The 13,930-nt window shown below is 45.7% G+C and overlaps 1 protein-coding gene across 4 annotated transcripts in view; it reads left to right on the top strand.

The window, feature by feature from the left end:
• The window catches only part of VWA8 (von Willebrand factor A domain containing 8), a 92,004-nt gene that overhangs the window by 26,932 nt on the left and 51,142 nt on the right, over positions 1 to 13,930 (top strand). For all 4 annotated transcript variants that reach the window (XM_053397243.1, XM_053397241.1, XM_053397240.1 and 1 more), the window contains 6 exons: positions 1,214 to 1,327; positions 3,800 to 3,968; positions 4,634 to 4,711; positions 10,788 to 10,903; positions 12,517 to 12,623; positions 13,406 to 13,512. In XM_053397243.1, coding sequence (XP_053253218.1) covers positions 1,214 to 1,327; positions 3,800 to 3,968; positions 4,634 to 4,711; positions 10,788 to 10,903; positions 12,517 to 12,623; positions 13,406 to 13,512 — 691 coding nt within the window. The remainder of the gene's footprint in view (positions 1 to 1,213; positions 1,328 to 3,799; positions 3,969 to 4,633; positions 4,712 to 10,787; positions 10,904 to 12,516; positions 12,624 to 13,405; positions 13,513 to 13,930) is intronic.

Below are 13,930 nucleotides of genomic sequence, written 5' to 3'. Positions count from 1 at the left end.
GCTCACATTGAATGGAAATAAATGAATTACACGAAGGAATATTCCACACTGTAAAATTTAATTAAGATAAAGACTGAATCTAGAAACCAGACTGAGCACATACAAAGCGACTTCCATTAGTTGTGGCTGTCCAGGCACATGTCTCCCAATGGTTATCTTGAAGCACAATCTTCCTGTGTTTTCATATTCCTCATGTGGGCATGTAGCATATACACAGGAAAGAATTCTTCCATGTAAAGTCTAAAGTGGCCCCAGGCCATAGCATTAACTCTTTCAGTATGAAATGGTTGTTTCATAACTAGAGCTGTAGTCTTCTGAATTTACTGTTGGTTTCTTACTGCCCCCTCTAGACGTCATCATTCAAAATTGTTTCATTAGGGATTGAAATGAGATTTATCTGTGATGGTGATAATAAAGTGTGAAAATGTTCGGTGTGCACATTTCTGGTTTAGTTAACACCACTGATTCTGTGAACTTGCCTTCAGTTATATGTTAATATTGCTATGCTTTCCTTTAAATCACATTTTTGAATTTATACTGGTTATGTTTTTAACACTTTGGAATTTGAGGGAGAACAGGAAGCTGTGTTGTGGGCAGGATATTTTTAGCCCTTATTTTCCCCTAGAGTGCTTGCTCCAGATTTTCAAAGTGCTTTTCCTGTATGGAAGCTTTAAAGAGCGATTTGAGGTTGCCTTTTGAAAGAGAAACCCTTGGGCAATGGATGCATGTGCAGACTGAATGCCTGGACATCTCTGTGTTGTAGCCCATATATTTTGTTCATTTAAAATGTATTGTTATACTGTTCAATACTGCATTCTTTCAAAAGATTGGAGAGCAAGATTATTACTTGATTATTTCAAAGGATAGGAGAGCAAGATTGTTACATTATACTTCATGCATAATTTAAAAAGCAAGTGTTAATTCCTTGTCCTAGTTGGATGTTGTCAATCAGAGCTTTAACTCCGATTCTGAACTTTCACTGTAAATTACATCCTTCAGAAAATGTGTTCAGATTGGAAGACGGCCCTCAACTCATTCATGTTCACCTGTAGGTTTGTTTTATGCGTGGATATTTCAACACATGAAGGAATTTCTATGATGGTCAGTGGCAGGAAGGGCAAGCATGAAGTGTTTCTCTAATTAACAAGTACTGATTATTAGAACAGAGCCTCTAACTTGCTTATTGCCCCCTTTTTTGTAAAATCCTGTGCAGGTTGATTCATGACAGAGACATTACTCTGTATGATGGCACTAGATTGCTCAGGAATGAGAGATATCAGAAGTTGAAAGAAGATCTACAACTCTCCGATGAGGAACTACAACAAAGGTAGCCTGCTGGGTGGTGGTGATGATGATGAAGATTAATGTTTGTTTGCCACCCATCTGACTGTGTTGTCCTGGCCACTCTGGTTGGCTTCCAACAGATTAAAACATCAGACACAGTAAAACATCAAACATTATCAAACTTCCCTATATAGGGCTGCCTTCAGATGTCCTCTAAAAGTCAGGTAGTTCTTTATTTCCTTGACATCTGATGGGAGGGTGTTCCACTGGACAGACGCCACTGCCAAGAAGGCCCTTTGCCTGCTTCCCTGTAACTTCGTTTCTCACAGGGAGGAAACTGCCGGAAGATCCTCGAAGCTGGACCTCAGTGTCTGGGCTGAGCAATGGGGGTGGAGACGCTCCTTCAGGTATTCAGGGCTGAAGCCATTTAGGGCTTTAAAGGTCAGCGCCAACACTTTGAATTGTGCTTGGAAATGTACTGGGAACCTATGTACCGTATTTTTCGTTCTATAGGGCGCACCGGCCCATAGGACGCACCTCATTTTTTGGGGGGGGGGAATGAATAAAAAAAAAATATTCCCCCCCCCCAGCCGCGGCTGCCGCCCCAAGCCTTGCGAACACTCGCCCGAAGCACGGGGAAGCTTCGGGTGACAGGCTGCCGCCCCAAGCCTTGCGGACACTCGCCGGGGCTGCAGGCTGCTGCCCGCAAGCCTTGTGAGCCCGCGGGACCTCCCGCCGGGCTTGCAAGGCTTGCGGATAGCTTCCTGAAGCCTGGAGAGCGAGAGGGGTCGGTGCGCACCGATGCCTCCCGCTCTCCAGGCTTCAGCGAAAGCCTGCATTCGCACCATAGGACGCACACACATTTCCCCTTCATTTTTGGAGGGGAAAAAGTGCGTCCTATGGTGCGAAAAATACGGTAGATCTTTTAGGTCCAGTGTTATATGGCCCCGGTGGCCACTCCCAGTCACCAGTCTGGCAGCCACATTCTGGATTAGTTGTAGTTTCTGAGTCACCTTCAAATGTAGTCTCACGTGTGTTTCAGTAGTCCAAGCGGGAGATAACTAGGGCGTGTACCCGGGCAAGAAAGTCCACAGGCAGGGAGGGTCTCAGCCGTTGTGCCAGATGGAGCTGATAGACAGCTGCCCAGGACACAACCAGTTTAATCAGTTTATTATGGTCATAGACCAGCAGTTTGCCCTGGACGCAGAAGTGACCTGTACCTCCACGGACAGCTTTGAATCCAAAATGACTCCCAGGCTGTGCATCTGGTCCTTTAGGGGGCACAGTTGCCCCATTCAGGAACAGGGAACCCCCTACACCTGCCCCACCCCCTGTCTCCCAGAACCAGTACTTCTTTCTTGTTGGGATTCAACCTCAATCTGTTGACTGCCACCCACCCCACAACCGTGAACACCCAGCCCAAACCCTGTGATGATACCTCCCAGCAGTTTCATATGTTAAAAAGCACGAGGGAGAGCCCTGAGGCACCACACAAGTGAGACCCCGCACTACTTTCTGGACACTGCCCAGGAGGAAGAAGCGGGACCACTGCATAACAGTGCCATGCTTCATAGAATGCTCTGTGGCCATGAGAAGCACAATAGCTTGTTTAAAATCCTGGGTATTTTCCTTCTCATAACTTTTCCCCTAATTTTTTTAAAATAGTAACATCCAGAATATGTGCTTGTAGCGCATTGTAGCAAGACCCATGGACTTGCTGTGATCTGTAGCTAACTGGCAGTGACTCAGAGGAGCCTCATGAATGTGATGAGGCTGCATATCGCTGACACTTTGCACCAGTGGCTCACAGATATTTTACCATGGGAATCTTTTTCTTTTTGAAGGCCGCTTGCCCTATTAGTGCAATGCAGCCTGTAAGGGAAGTGACTGCCAGAGTCCCTGCATTTCCTGACACAAGTCATCACACCAGAGGGCTTGGAATGAGTTTCAGAAATGAGCATGTTCTCCTGTTTACTAGTGAAAATAGAAGTGTATAAAATAGAAATGTGAAGACAGCTGCCCTACAAAAGTAGTTCTTTCTGTAATAAGCATGGTTGCTTTTCTTCGACATTTGCTGGTTTCCTACATTTTGACAATTGCGTATTCATTATTCCCATTTCACATTATTTATTTCAGACGCTTTGTTGTTTGTGTTTTATCAGTCAGGGATTAGCTTTGAGGCTTATGACTTTAAGCTAAAAATAACTGATGTCACCACCAGCATTTTGATCTGAGTGTTTTCAGCAGGCAGTTCTCAGCTTAGTCTTTGAAATACTAGATTTTTTTTGGTAACCGCCACTTTCCAAGCAGTGATGTCTAACGTACCATTCTTGTTCAGAATGCTGCCCTACTGTGTCGGTCCGACGAAGTGAAAAACAGAATAATGTAGGCATTGCCGCCTCTCGGACCATGCAGTGAGTGGGAATGCGAAAGCGGAACGAGCTTTTGAGCTGCATTCAGGTGTTCTTCAGGCCTGGGCAAGATGGCACATCTAAAACTTACCATTTTCTCGCAGGTCCATTTTCCCCATTCAGCCTTCCTTTAGGATAATTGCCTTAGCAGAGCCGCCTGTCCTAGGAAGCTCCACGCAGCAATGGCTGGGCCCAGAGCTCTTGACGCTTTTCCTTTTCCATGACATAAAGCCTCTGAGCAAGAGTGAAGAAATTAAAGTTATTAAAGGGGTGGTAAGTATTTGCAAAACTTTGCCTTGCTGCTTGGCTTTGGCTAGCCATTCAAGGAGTCCTTTGAATGGCTACCCAATGCCCTTTCCTTCTCTCCCCCCCCCACACCCCTCTCTTCTCAGCTTTTTGACAAGCAGGAGGTGTGCAAGGTGCTTCACAAATGGTGTTTTTTGAGTTCTGCCCTCTCATTTATACTGTGAAAATGAATAGATCATATATAAACAGAAATGCATGCATGGTGTGTATGTGTATTACATGTATGCAAGAGGGATCGGCAACAAAATGTTGCAGTGTGGTGGACAGTGTGGACAGTCTGCTGTCCAGAGTGTCTATCGAACAGGCAAGCAAGCCTGTCTCTTTCCAGATTACTCTATTCTACTTCCATGGCCTCCTTCCCCATTTTTTGTTCCCCCTTCATGAAACAGACATTCCGTGTTCTGAGGCTACTGAGCATGGTTTGTCCTCAGTGATCTGGGTTTTTTGGGGGGGTCTTTCCTCCTAAGTTTATCCACCCCCACCCCCCAAGTTATAGTTCTGTAAACTTTGGAGTTTTCCAAGGCTGCTGATGCTACTCTGTGGATGATGCTATTTTGGCAATGTCAGCACTCAGATAATGAATGAATTATATAGTGCTAGCCATATTTTATATTTGTATATATTTTTTTCAGGTTCCAAATGTTCCTAGTGCTGCAGTGGAGCAGCTGTTGAAATTAGCACACAAACTCCGCGAGACAAATGATCCCACTGTGAGTCCAACCATTCGAATTTCAATTGTTCCGTTTTGCTTGCCTTCTTCTTTATCGCGTCCTGTGTTTGACTAGAATAACAGCACTGCTGCAAGACCATCAGCAAATGCCCCACTTACCAGCCTAGCAGCTGTAGCCTTCAGACTGACTTCAAGGAGAGTCCCATGTTGCAGTAGTCCTGGTGGGAGGTCACCAGAGTATGGACAACTGAGGCTCTTCTGGTCCAGGAGCAACCGTAGACCGTAGCTGACAAGCTGACCTAAGCTGGGCATAAACACCCAGTTCATTCAAGGGGGAAGTGCAGTCCTTCCCAGAACAGGTTATTCACCTAATTCCTGGACACAGAAGCAGCCCCACCCCACGCCTCTCTCTTACAGCCTCAGATTATTGCTCTCATTCAGCCCATCACTGCCTCCCAACACCAGTCACACCTTCACAGCCTCCCCTGATTCAGATGGAACGGCAAAGTAGAGGTCTCCGTGGCCTAGGTCTGCAGGTGATGGCTCCCAATGGTTTCATATGGTTGTTGAATTGCATAAGGGAGGGAATGGTCCCTTGACGGACCCAACAACTCAAAGCCATGGGACTGAGCCACGGTCTTCAAGGACCACTTTCTGGTGGTGATCCTTTGGGCAGGAGGAGTGCCTCCCCTGAGTAGTGCCTTTGGGAGACTCAGGAGAGAATCCACAGGGTTGGTGTTAAAACTAGTCCTGAAACCTGGCTGAGTGAGTGCAGATGATTTGCTTTCTCCAGGCATGTCAAGAGCTGGCCTGCCACATCCCTCTTGACCGTCTTTCCCAGAAAGGGGAAGTTTTCTATAATCTTGATCCAGGAGGGACTTCTTCAGGAGGCTCCACCACTGCCACTTTATGGAGTGGGCATCATCCACTCCCTGGGCCCATCCAGCCAATCCCCCTCCTGGATTTTACCAGCCCTAATGGGCTCGGATGGAGAGGGCACACAGTCTGCCTCACTGTTGCAAGTGTCCTGTAGACCTTCTGAGGCTAGAACCACTTAAGCTGATGCCACAGGTGCTCCAAAGACCTCCACTAATTGTGGCATCATGGATCTGAAAGATTTTTCACTCCACGCCCTTTGCGCCTCAACAGGAGTCTATTGAGTGGCCCGTTAATTATATGGCTCTGGTCTGGACCAGTCTATTTGCCGCTCCAAACACCCCTACTGGGCAATTCTCAAGAAGCCATAGTGACTGAGAGGTTGTTCTCTTTGTTGCCACCACTGACCTATGACCTGTGTATTTGTTCCTATATTCGATTCCGACTGAGACTTGTGCCACCTGCACTCTAGCCATTATCCGGCACCCTTCATTACCCAGAATTCCTCAGAAAACAAAGCAGCCCATTGGACTGCCCTTGGTCAGAGACGGTACTTAGAAGCTCATTGATGACCCTCTGCATATTGCCATTCCACTGTGAAACTAGGGCCTAGAAGATCCCCCAGAGCATTCAGAAATTGTATTATTTGACTACCATTCATTCTATGTCTGCATTTAAGAGGAAATGATCACACATTACGTGTCTTGGATGCTGGTACAGTGGTACCTCGGGTTAAGTACTTAATTCGTTCCGGAGGTCTGTACTTAACCTGAAATTGTTCTTAACCTGAAGCACCACTTTAGCTAATGGGGCCTCCTCCTGCTGCTGCGCCGTCAGAGCACGATTTCTGTTCTTATCCTGAAGCAAAGTTCTTAACTTGAAGCACTATTTCTGGGTTAGCGGAGTGTGTAACCTGAAGCGTCTGTAACCTGAAGTCTATGTAACCCGAGGTACCACTGTAGTTTTGAAGGGCAAAAAAAAAATCAATGTATTATTCATTTAATGCCTAATTAGCACCCAAATCTGCTATATCTAAAAAGAAAATCCATGTGGCCCTTCACATAGATACAGATTTCTGACATACAGTGAGTCTGAAAAGTGGGGCCTCTCCACAGGGATAACGTTTTGAAATTTCAAAATGTCCAGAGGCCTGCACGTCAGAAGTGAGTCACAGTTCGGACTGAGGGGAGATTCCTACAGATGAATAGTGACAGGACATCTGCAGAATGATATAAATAGCCCTCTTGTGCTGCGAGTTGAAATGTACGCCTTAGGTATACAATCCTTGATGGCTCATGCAGCGTCAGGGAGAGAATATAGCTGCTCACTCCCCCCATAGGGTTCCAGATGCATGTTTACCCTTGTGTAAGGCGATAATGACAGGGCATGAACTTGGTCGCTAACCTGTTCAATACACAAATTACTCTTGCTTTTAAACATGACCTATATCTTGAACTTGAATGTCCCTGCCAGATGTTACATTTTCCAGAGTCTCTTCCTGTTCCATTTAGAAAATGCTCATATAAATAGTTGTAATTTGCTTGCATCTTGGCCATTGGAGAAAAGCAAAGTTTGCTGAGAACAAATGGATGTGAATTTGTGAGCAGTTCTGCTTTACACCGTTAACTTGTATATATATATTTAAAAAACTAACTAGTGCAAATTTGCTGTTTGAGGAGAGTGAGAGCCAACTGTATAAATGGATTCAGTGTCTCTTCTAAGCCACAAATATATAGGGGTCAGGTTTAAGGTGCTGGTTTTGACCTTTAAAGCCCTAGGACCCTTGTACTTATGGGTCCGCCTCTCCTGGTATGTCCCACAGAGGACCCTAAGGTCCATGAATAATAATAGCTTAAAGGTCCCGGGCCCTAAGGAAACCAGACTACCCTCCAGGAGGGCCAGGGCTTCTTCAGTGATGGCTCCGACCTGGTGCAATGCTCTGTCCCACGAGACTAGGGCCCCGCAAGATTTGATCTCCCTCCACAGGGCCTGTAAGACAGAGCTATTCCGCCTGGCCTTCAATTGGAATTTGCGAAAGAAACCCTTTGCGTGGCTATTCCCGCCCCCTCCCACAGATGGAGTAAATAAAGACACCGGACACAAGAATTTAGGTTAATGGGCGAAAAATGGCCACAACTTTATTGATTACAGGTAAGAGCGGTATTGGCTTTAGTCATTGGCCCTATCAGACTATCCGGTCTAACCGGGAAGGGTTAAGCACCAACAGGGGGAGCCCCCGAGATGCACATCCCTAGGCGCTCCCCAATGGGTTACCGCTCGGGAGCGCGCTTTAGGCCCTAGCCTCCATAGGTTTTGGACGAGGCGACGCCCCCCGGAGTCCTTTAACGAACTACCCTTCAAGAATTGGGGGAGGTGATGGCGTTCCTCCCCCCCGATCTCATTTGCATAACAATACCCCGGCCAATGCCTAATCACCAAGACCAGGGAGTTGTGACGTTTTGCTACGAGGTAGGCGAAAAAACCAAGTGGCTTCAAAATTCCAGCCAATTAGCCAAATGGAAAAACTCCTACCAGGCCCCTTGCGGCGACCAGCCAAAGCCCATAGCAAAGTCCAGGTGCAAACCTAGAGGGCGGGTGGGTGGGAAACCGCAGCTGCTGCAAAGGAGGAAAAGGGGCAAGCCAGGGCTGCCCCGACCTTAAGTGCCCCTTGGACGGCCCGCCCCTGCCGCCAGCCAACTGCAGGAGATGAATAATAATGGGAATCCCTGTGTCCCGCGGGGCTGGCGCCAGCCCCGCAAGAGTGTAGTCGGGGTCGTGAGCCCGCAACCCCCCCTCCTAAGATCGGGAGTGGCTTTCTGGGACCCCACATTTAAATTCTTCCCTGGTCTCCTTGCTGACCCCAGTAGGACCAACTTGGCCAGTTAGCCCTGGGGATCATTTGATGTCTACTGACTGGGTTTTTTTCCCCTTTCTCCAAAATGACCCCTGAATTTTTGAATTTTATTGATATTGATGCCGCATTTTATGTTGTATTTTATGCTGTTTTAAAGTCGCATTTTAATCAATGTTTTATATTTGCTGTTAGCTGTCCTGAGCCTGGTTTTTAAAATCGGGAAGGGTGGGATATAAATAAATAAAAATATTATTATTATCCCAAACACTATGGCTTTGGAAAGCACTACAAATGGTATTGCTCTGTTAGTGCAGATATTTGAGAGAGAAGCTGCAGTATGTTTGCTGCTATCTTCTTACTGGTTCCCATTGTGCTGTACTCAACGTGTAACATCTGGAGTTCGATGGATTGTTCTTATAGTTTATCATGCTGGCATAACCCCAGGGATCTCTTAACCACAGTTAAGGACTCAGAGGCAGGCTAGGGGATTGTGTACTTGCTCTTCGCCAGAGCACCCCACTCACTTCACTTGATGGGATTGACATTGGTAGAGCATTGAACTGGCACTGTTAAGGCCAACCAGAGTTTGCTAATCAGCTTCAAACTCCAATTTCAAATTCCATTTAAGAGGGAATTCTGGTTAACCATATCTACCGTATTTTTCGCTCGATAACACGCACCTGACCATAACACGCACATAGTTTTTAGAGGAGGAAAACAAGAAAAAAAAATTCTGAATGAGTGGATGTATCATTTTTGTGCTTCATGCTGCGGCCACAGACATGTGATTTGATGGTGAGTTTGGGGCAGCCCAATGCAAAGATCCTGAGGATCCATGTGGATCCATGCTTTGTAACCACGTTTTTGTACCATTGCAGCCCCAGGCAACAGTGGGTGCATGATTTTTTTGGTGCAGGCTGTAGCCATGGACATGCTATGTGATCTGATGGTGAATTTGGGGTGACCCAATGCAAAGATCCTGAGGATCCATGTGGATCCGTGCTTTGTAACCATGTTTTTGCACCATTGCAGCCCTGTTTTTGCATCAGATCATTGTTATGTGATCTGATGGTGAATTTGGGGTGACTCAATGCAAAGATCCTGAGGATCCATGTGGATCCGTGATTGGAACCACGTTTTAAGTAGGGAGGGAAGGAAAAACATAGAAGCGACAAGGAGAGGGGTGTGCAGAGAAGCAGCTGGCTAAGAATGCAGGAGAGGGGTTTTACCGGAGGGAGGAAAGGAAGGCAAAAGTCCCCCCCCCCCACAAGCCAGCCAGCTCTCTCTCTCCCCCCCCCCAACCTGCATGTTGCCTTCGAGTCCCAGACGCACGGAGAGGAATTAGAAGGAAGGACGCTCTGCTTTCCGCTCTGCTTGCCTGGAGGGGAGGGGTTTTCTCTGCTCTTTGTTCCGTTTGAGCAAACACAGTAAGGAAACAGAAGCGGGTGGGCAGTAAGACCCTGAGGCAGAATGCAGGAAAGCAGCAGCTTCCTCTTTCCTCCCTTCTCCGGACGATTTGATATTTGCCTGATTTTTGCCTTCACTCGCGCTTGTCAGCTCCAGGGACCACACATTCGCTCAATAACACGCACAGACATTTCCCCTTACTTTTTAGGAGAAAAAATCTGCGTGTAATAGAGGGAAAAATACGGTAATCATCAATCAATCTTTATTACGGTCCAGAGACCCAAGAAATCATTACAAATCAATAATCATACAGCCCACCTCCAGGTTAAACAAGCATTTTGTTTAGAATATAGGGCTCATTTGTTCTTGCAACCACCGATAAAAACTTTGCCACTGCTAATGTTCTAGCATTTGTCCGGTCTTCCAATAGGAACCTGACATAGTGAGCCTCTGATTTTCCCGGGAAAGGTACCAGCAAGGGTAGTATCAGTTCAGGCCTGGCTTGCTCATATTTTGCACAATGCAACAAAATATGTTTTATGGAATCGATGTCTTGAGCACACGAGCAAAGTCTGTCCTGGTAGGGAACTCCTCTCAACCTGCCATCCAACACTGCAGAAGGAAAGACGTTTAGTCTGGCTTTGGTGAAAAGCCTTCGGTAGTTTGGTACTGTCAGGTTTTTAATGCAAGATGTTAACTTAAAGACATACCCATATTGAACTCCTACTAATGTTAGTGCTCAAGTCTTGATGCTTGAACTTCCTCAGTTGAGATCTAGTAATTGACATCACTGTGAATTTATGGTATTTTTTATTTGGATAGTGGATTTTTTCAGGTTATATAGCACTTAAAGCAGAGACGTGATTGAATTGCGCACTGGTGTCAGTTGCATAACCATGGGCAGCTTGGGATTTAAGCTGTTTTCCTCCTGCGTTACTGATTAAGAAATGGTGAATAAAATTAATTTTACTTTGGCTAGGCTCAGTCATTGGCATCCTCCTTGTCTACACGGCAGCTATTGAGAATTTGTCGGCGTCTATCTCAGTACCCTGATGAAAGACTCTATGACGCTGTCAATAAAGCTTGTCTTTCCAGGTATATTTTTGCATTATTACGGTTGTGAATTATTATTATTGTGTTTAGTTTAACAACACAAATACATTATTTATTAACAATCTGAAAATTCCAGATATCGCTTTTGATCTTTTTGTTTAACTGAATTCCACTTATGACGATAAAAGGGTGAAGACAGAATTATTTGTTTGTTTAACTGTATATCTCATGCTTCCTCTCAGTCAAAGGCAGCAAACACAAAAGTGAGAAAACAATACAATTAAAAATAAAATAAAAGCACATTTAAAATGTTTGGAAACATCTGAGAATGTGTTACAATATTGAAAACATCTAAAAACATGTAATGCAATCAGATAATCTCACAGCTAATAATGTCAGGGTTGCGAGAAAGAGTAGCTGAATAGTAGACCTGGGTGTGGAGAGGGCAGCGAGGGGCAGCCTGAGCAAGGACCACCCACCTTGGGCCTGCCCCTAGAAAGCAAGTTTCCAGGAAGTCTTCTCCTAGTGGGTGAGCTGAGAGTTTGTTTGGGCCCTGGTGGCTGAGGGGGAGGGTGCACCAGAAGGAAATTGAATTGAGATTGATTTAGATATTAGTAACTTTGTTTCTTGGGTGGCGCTGTGGTCTAAACCACTGAGCCTAGGACTTGCTGATCGGAAGGTCTGCAGTTCGAATCCCCGCGACGGGGTGAGCTCCCGTTGCTCGGTCCCTGCTCCTGCCAACCTAGCAGTTCAAAAGCACGTCAGAGTGCAAGCAGATAAATAGGTACCGCTCCGGCGGGAAGGTAAACGGTGTTTCCATGCACTGCTCTGGTTTGCCAGAAGCGGCTTAGTCATGCTGGCCACATGACCCAGAAGCTGTACACTGGCTCCCTCGGCCAGTAAGCGAGATGAGCGCCGCAACCCCAGAGTCGTCCGCGACTGGACCTAATGGTCAGGGGCCCCTTTACCTTTACCTTTAACTTTGTTTCTATAGGTAATGTGTGTTTTTGCAATATTTTGTTCAAGCTCTCTGCTGTTGCTTCTTTTATGTACGCTGCTTGGAGATGTTTTTAATATATTAGAATCAGTCGGTGAGCAGAGGTTCAGTCCATCTCACTTTGGCTGAGCACACCTGCTCCCTTGCAGGGAACATGTCTGAGAAGCAGACCCCAACAGGATTGAACCCCGCCCTCCTGCCCATCAGCTGATGCCACCCAGTGATGTCACCTGATGGGCAGGAGGGTGGGGCTTGGGGGGAAATTGCCTCACAGGCCAAGATCAGTCTGTACACTGGAGGTTCCCTCCCTGTGCTCTACAGCCCCCGAGTAAATAGGTTTGTGACCTTTGTCTTGGCTAGTGTTGTTTTAAATAACTAATGTATTCATTATAATCTGGGTGCATTTTGCTGCAATAAGGATTAGAGCAATGGAAAGAAATCGGAGAGTTTACCCTCCCATGACATAGTGTCTAAGATCCATGCTCAAACACAAACACATTTCAGTAGACACGTCTGAAGTGGTTGAAGTAAATATGTGGATGGTATTCTAGGACCACAACACACTATGGTCTTGTCTCTCCGTATTGGAGAATTGCAAATATTGTTGATTATTCCCCCCCACCCAAAAATAAACTTTCTGCCATTTCTGTCTCATTAGGTTTTTACCCAACCTTGCAAAATCTGCTTTACATAAAAATCTGCTGGACTCTGGAATTGAAGCAAGCCCCATTGAAACTCTGGAAATGGAGGGGAAAGGCTATAGCTGTAAGCTGTGGTCATGTCTCTCTCTCTCTCTCTCTCTCTCTCCCTCTCTCCCTCTCTCCCTCTTCCTCTCCCTCCACCCCCTGCTTCTTCTGTTAAAGTGAACTTTAGAATAAACAGGTCATGATTCGGTGCTTCAATCCCACTACCTCCTAGAATGCCATTTGCGTACTTGTACCCTTTTACTCTGAGGGTTTGCTATGGCAGCCATTTCTCTAAGCAAAGGGAAACACAAAAGCTAAGTGGAAAGTATTGAAGTGCAGTCAGGCCAACCAGAATAGTGGCAAAGCACAGTGAACAGCTCACCGCTGAGAGCAGGCCTCCAATTCGGATCTCTAAACTCCTCAAATGCACATCTCAGAACCACGTTTTTCTTCTCAGAACCGCATTTCCTTCCCCCACCCCCCCAAAAACGTATTGACCGGTGAGCCATTGCATGGGGCTGCATTTCCCCCACTTCCCTAAAACGTGGCCTCTTCCCCTTTCTGCTACCTGGAAGATCTGTTGTAACTCTAAAAGTAGTAACAAGCATGTAAGACAAGTCATGGCATCATATGTCTACACAGTATTTAGTTTCTAAATAGTTTCTAGGTTTTAGAATGCACAACTCTCCTGATAAGCATGTTTTCTAGCTAGATGCTCATTCTCAAAATCAAGCTTTCATAATGACAAGTCTCAATGTATCTTATGTTCCCCACCTCCATGACTTTGCTAAAATCAAATATTTCCATTGCACTTCGAATGGATATAGTTGTTCATATATGTGGTTTGTATGAAACCTCCAGGTGAAGTGGACTCGGGAACCCTGAAGATTGGGGCAGTCACAATCCCGATTTATAACCCCTTAGAGAGGATGAAAGTGCCCGATGTTCTCTTCTATGAAAATACCCAAGTAAGTGCTGATCTCTCACTGACCAATTTTGGCCAAGATTTTAATAGCAAATACGTACAACCAGATTTCTCCGCCATCCTTTTCTAGTGTGATTAAAACACTGCAAACGTTATTCGAATGTTCTGACTAAATACATCGCGACCGAAGAATTTTGTTAACAAGGTTTCTGTGGCTGTTTCCAGCAAGAAGTGGCACTCCTAATTTCTTCACTTACCTCAAGTCCCATTTGCCACGTAGGAAGTTTATTGGGAGATTCCTTCTTCCATTCATTGCTGTGTTAGTTCACCTTCCTAGCAGTGGATTTTGCATTTTTCTGCTGTGCGTTAAGGACAGCCTCTGTTATTATGCCTCTATTATTATCAGTATCAGTTTTAGTATTATTCAATAGATTCATTACTGAGCTAGACGTACCTGTAGC

Source organism: Podarcis raffonei, chromosome 7 (assembly GCF_027172205.1).
Source record: "Podarcis raffonei isolate rPodRaf1 chromosome 7, rPodRaf1.pri, whole genome shotgun sequence".
In the NCBI taxonomy this organism is placed as follows: Eukaryota; Metazoa; Chordata; class Lepidosauria; order Squamata; family Lacertidae; genus Podarcis; species Podarcis raffonei.
The sequence above is the reverse complement of the archived record's forward strand: the minus strand, read 5'-3'. Positions and strand labels throughout refer to the sequence as shown.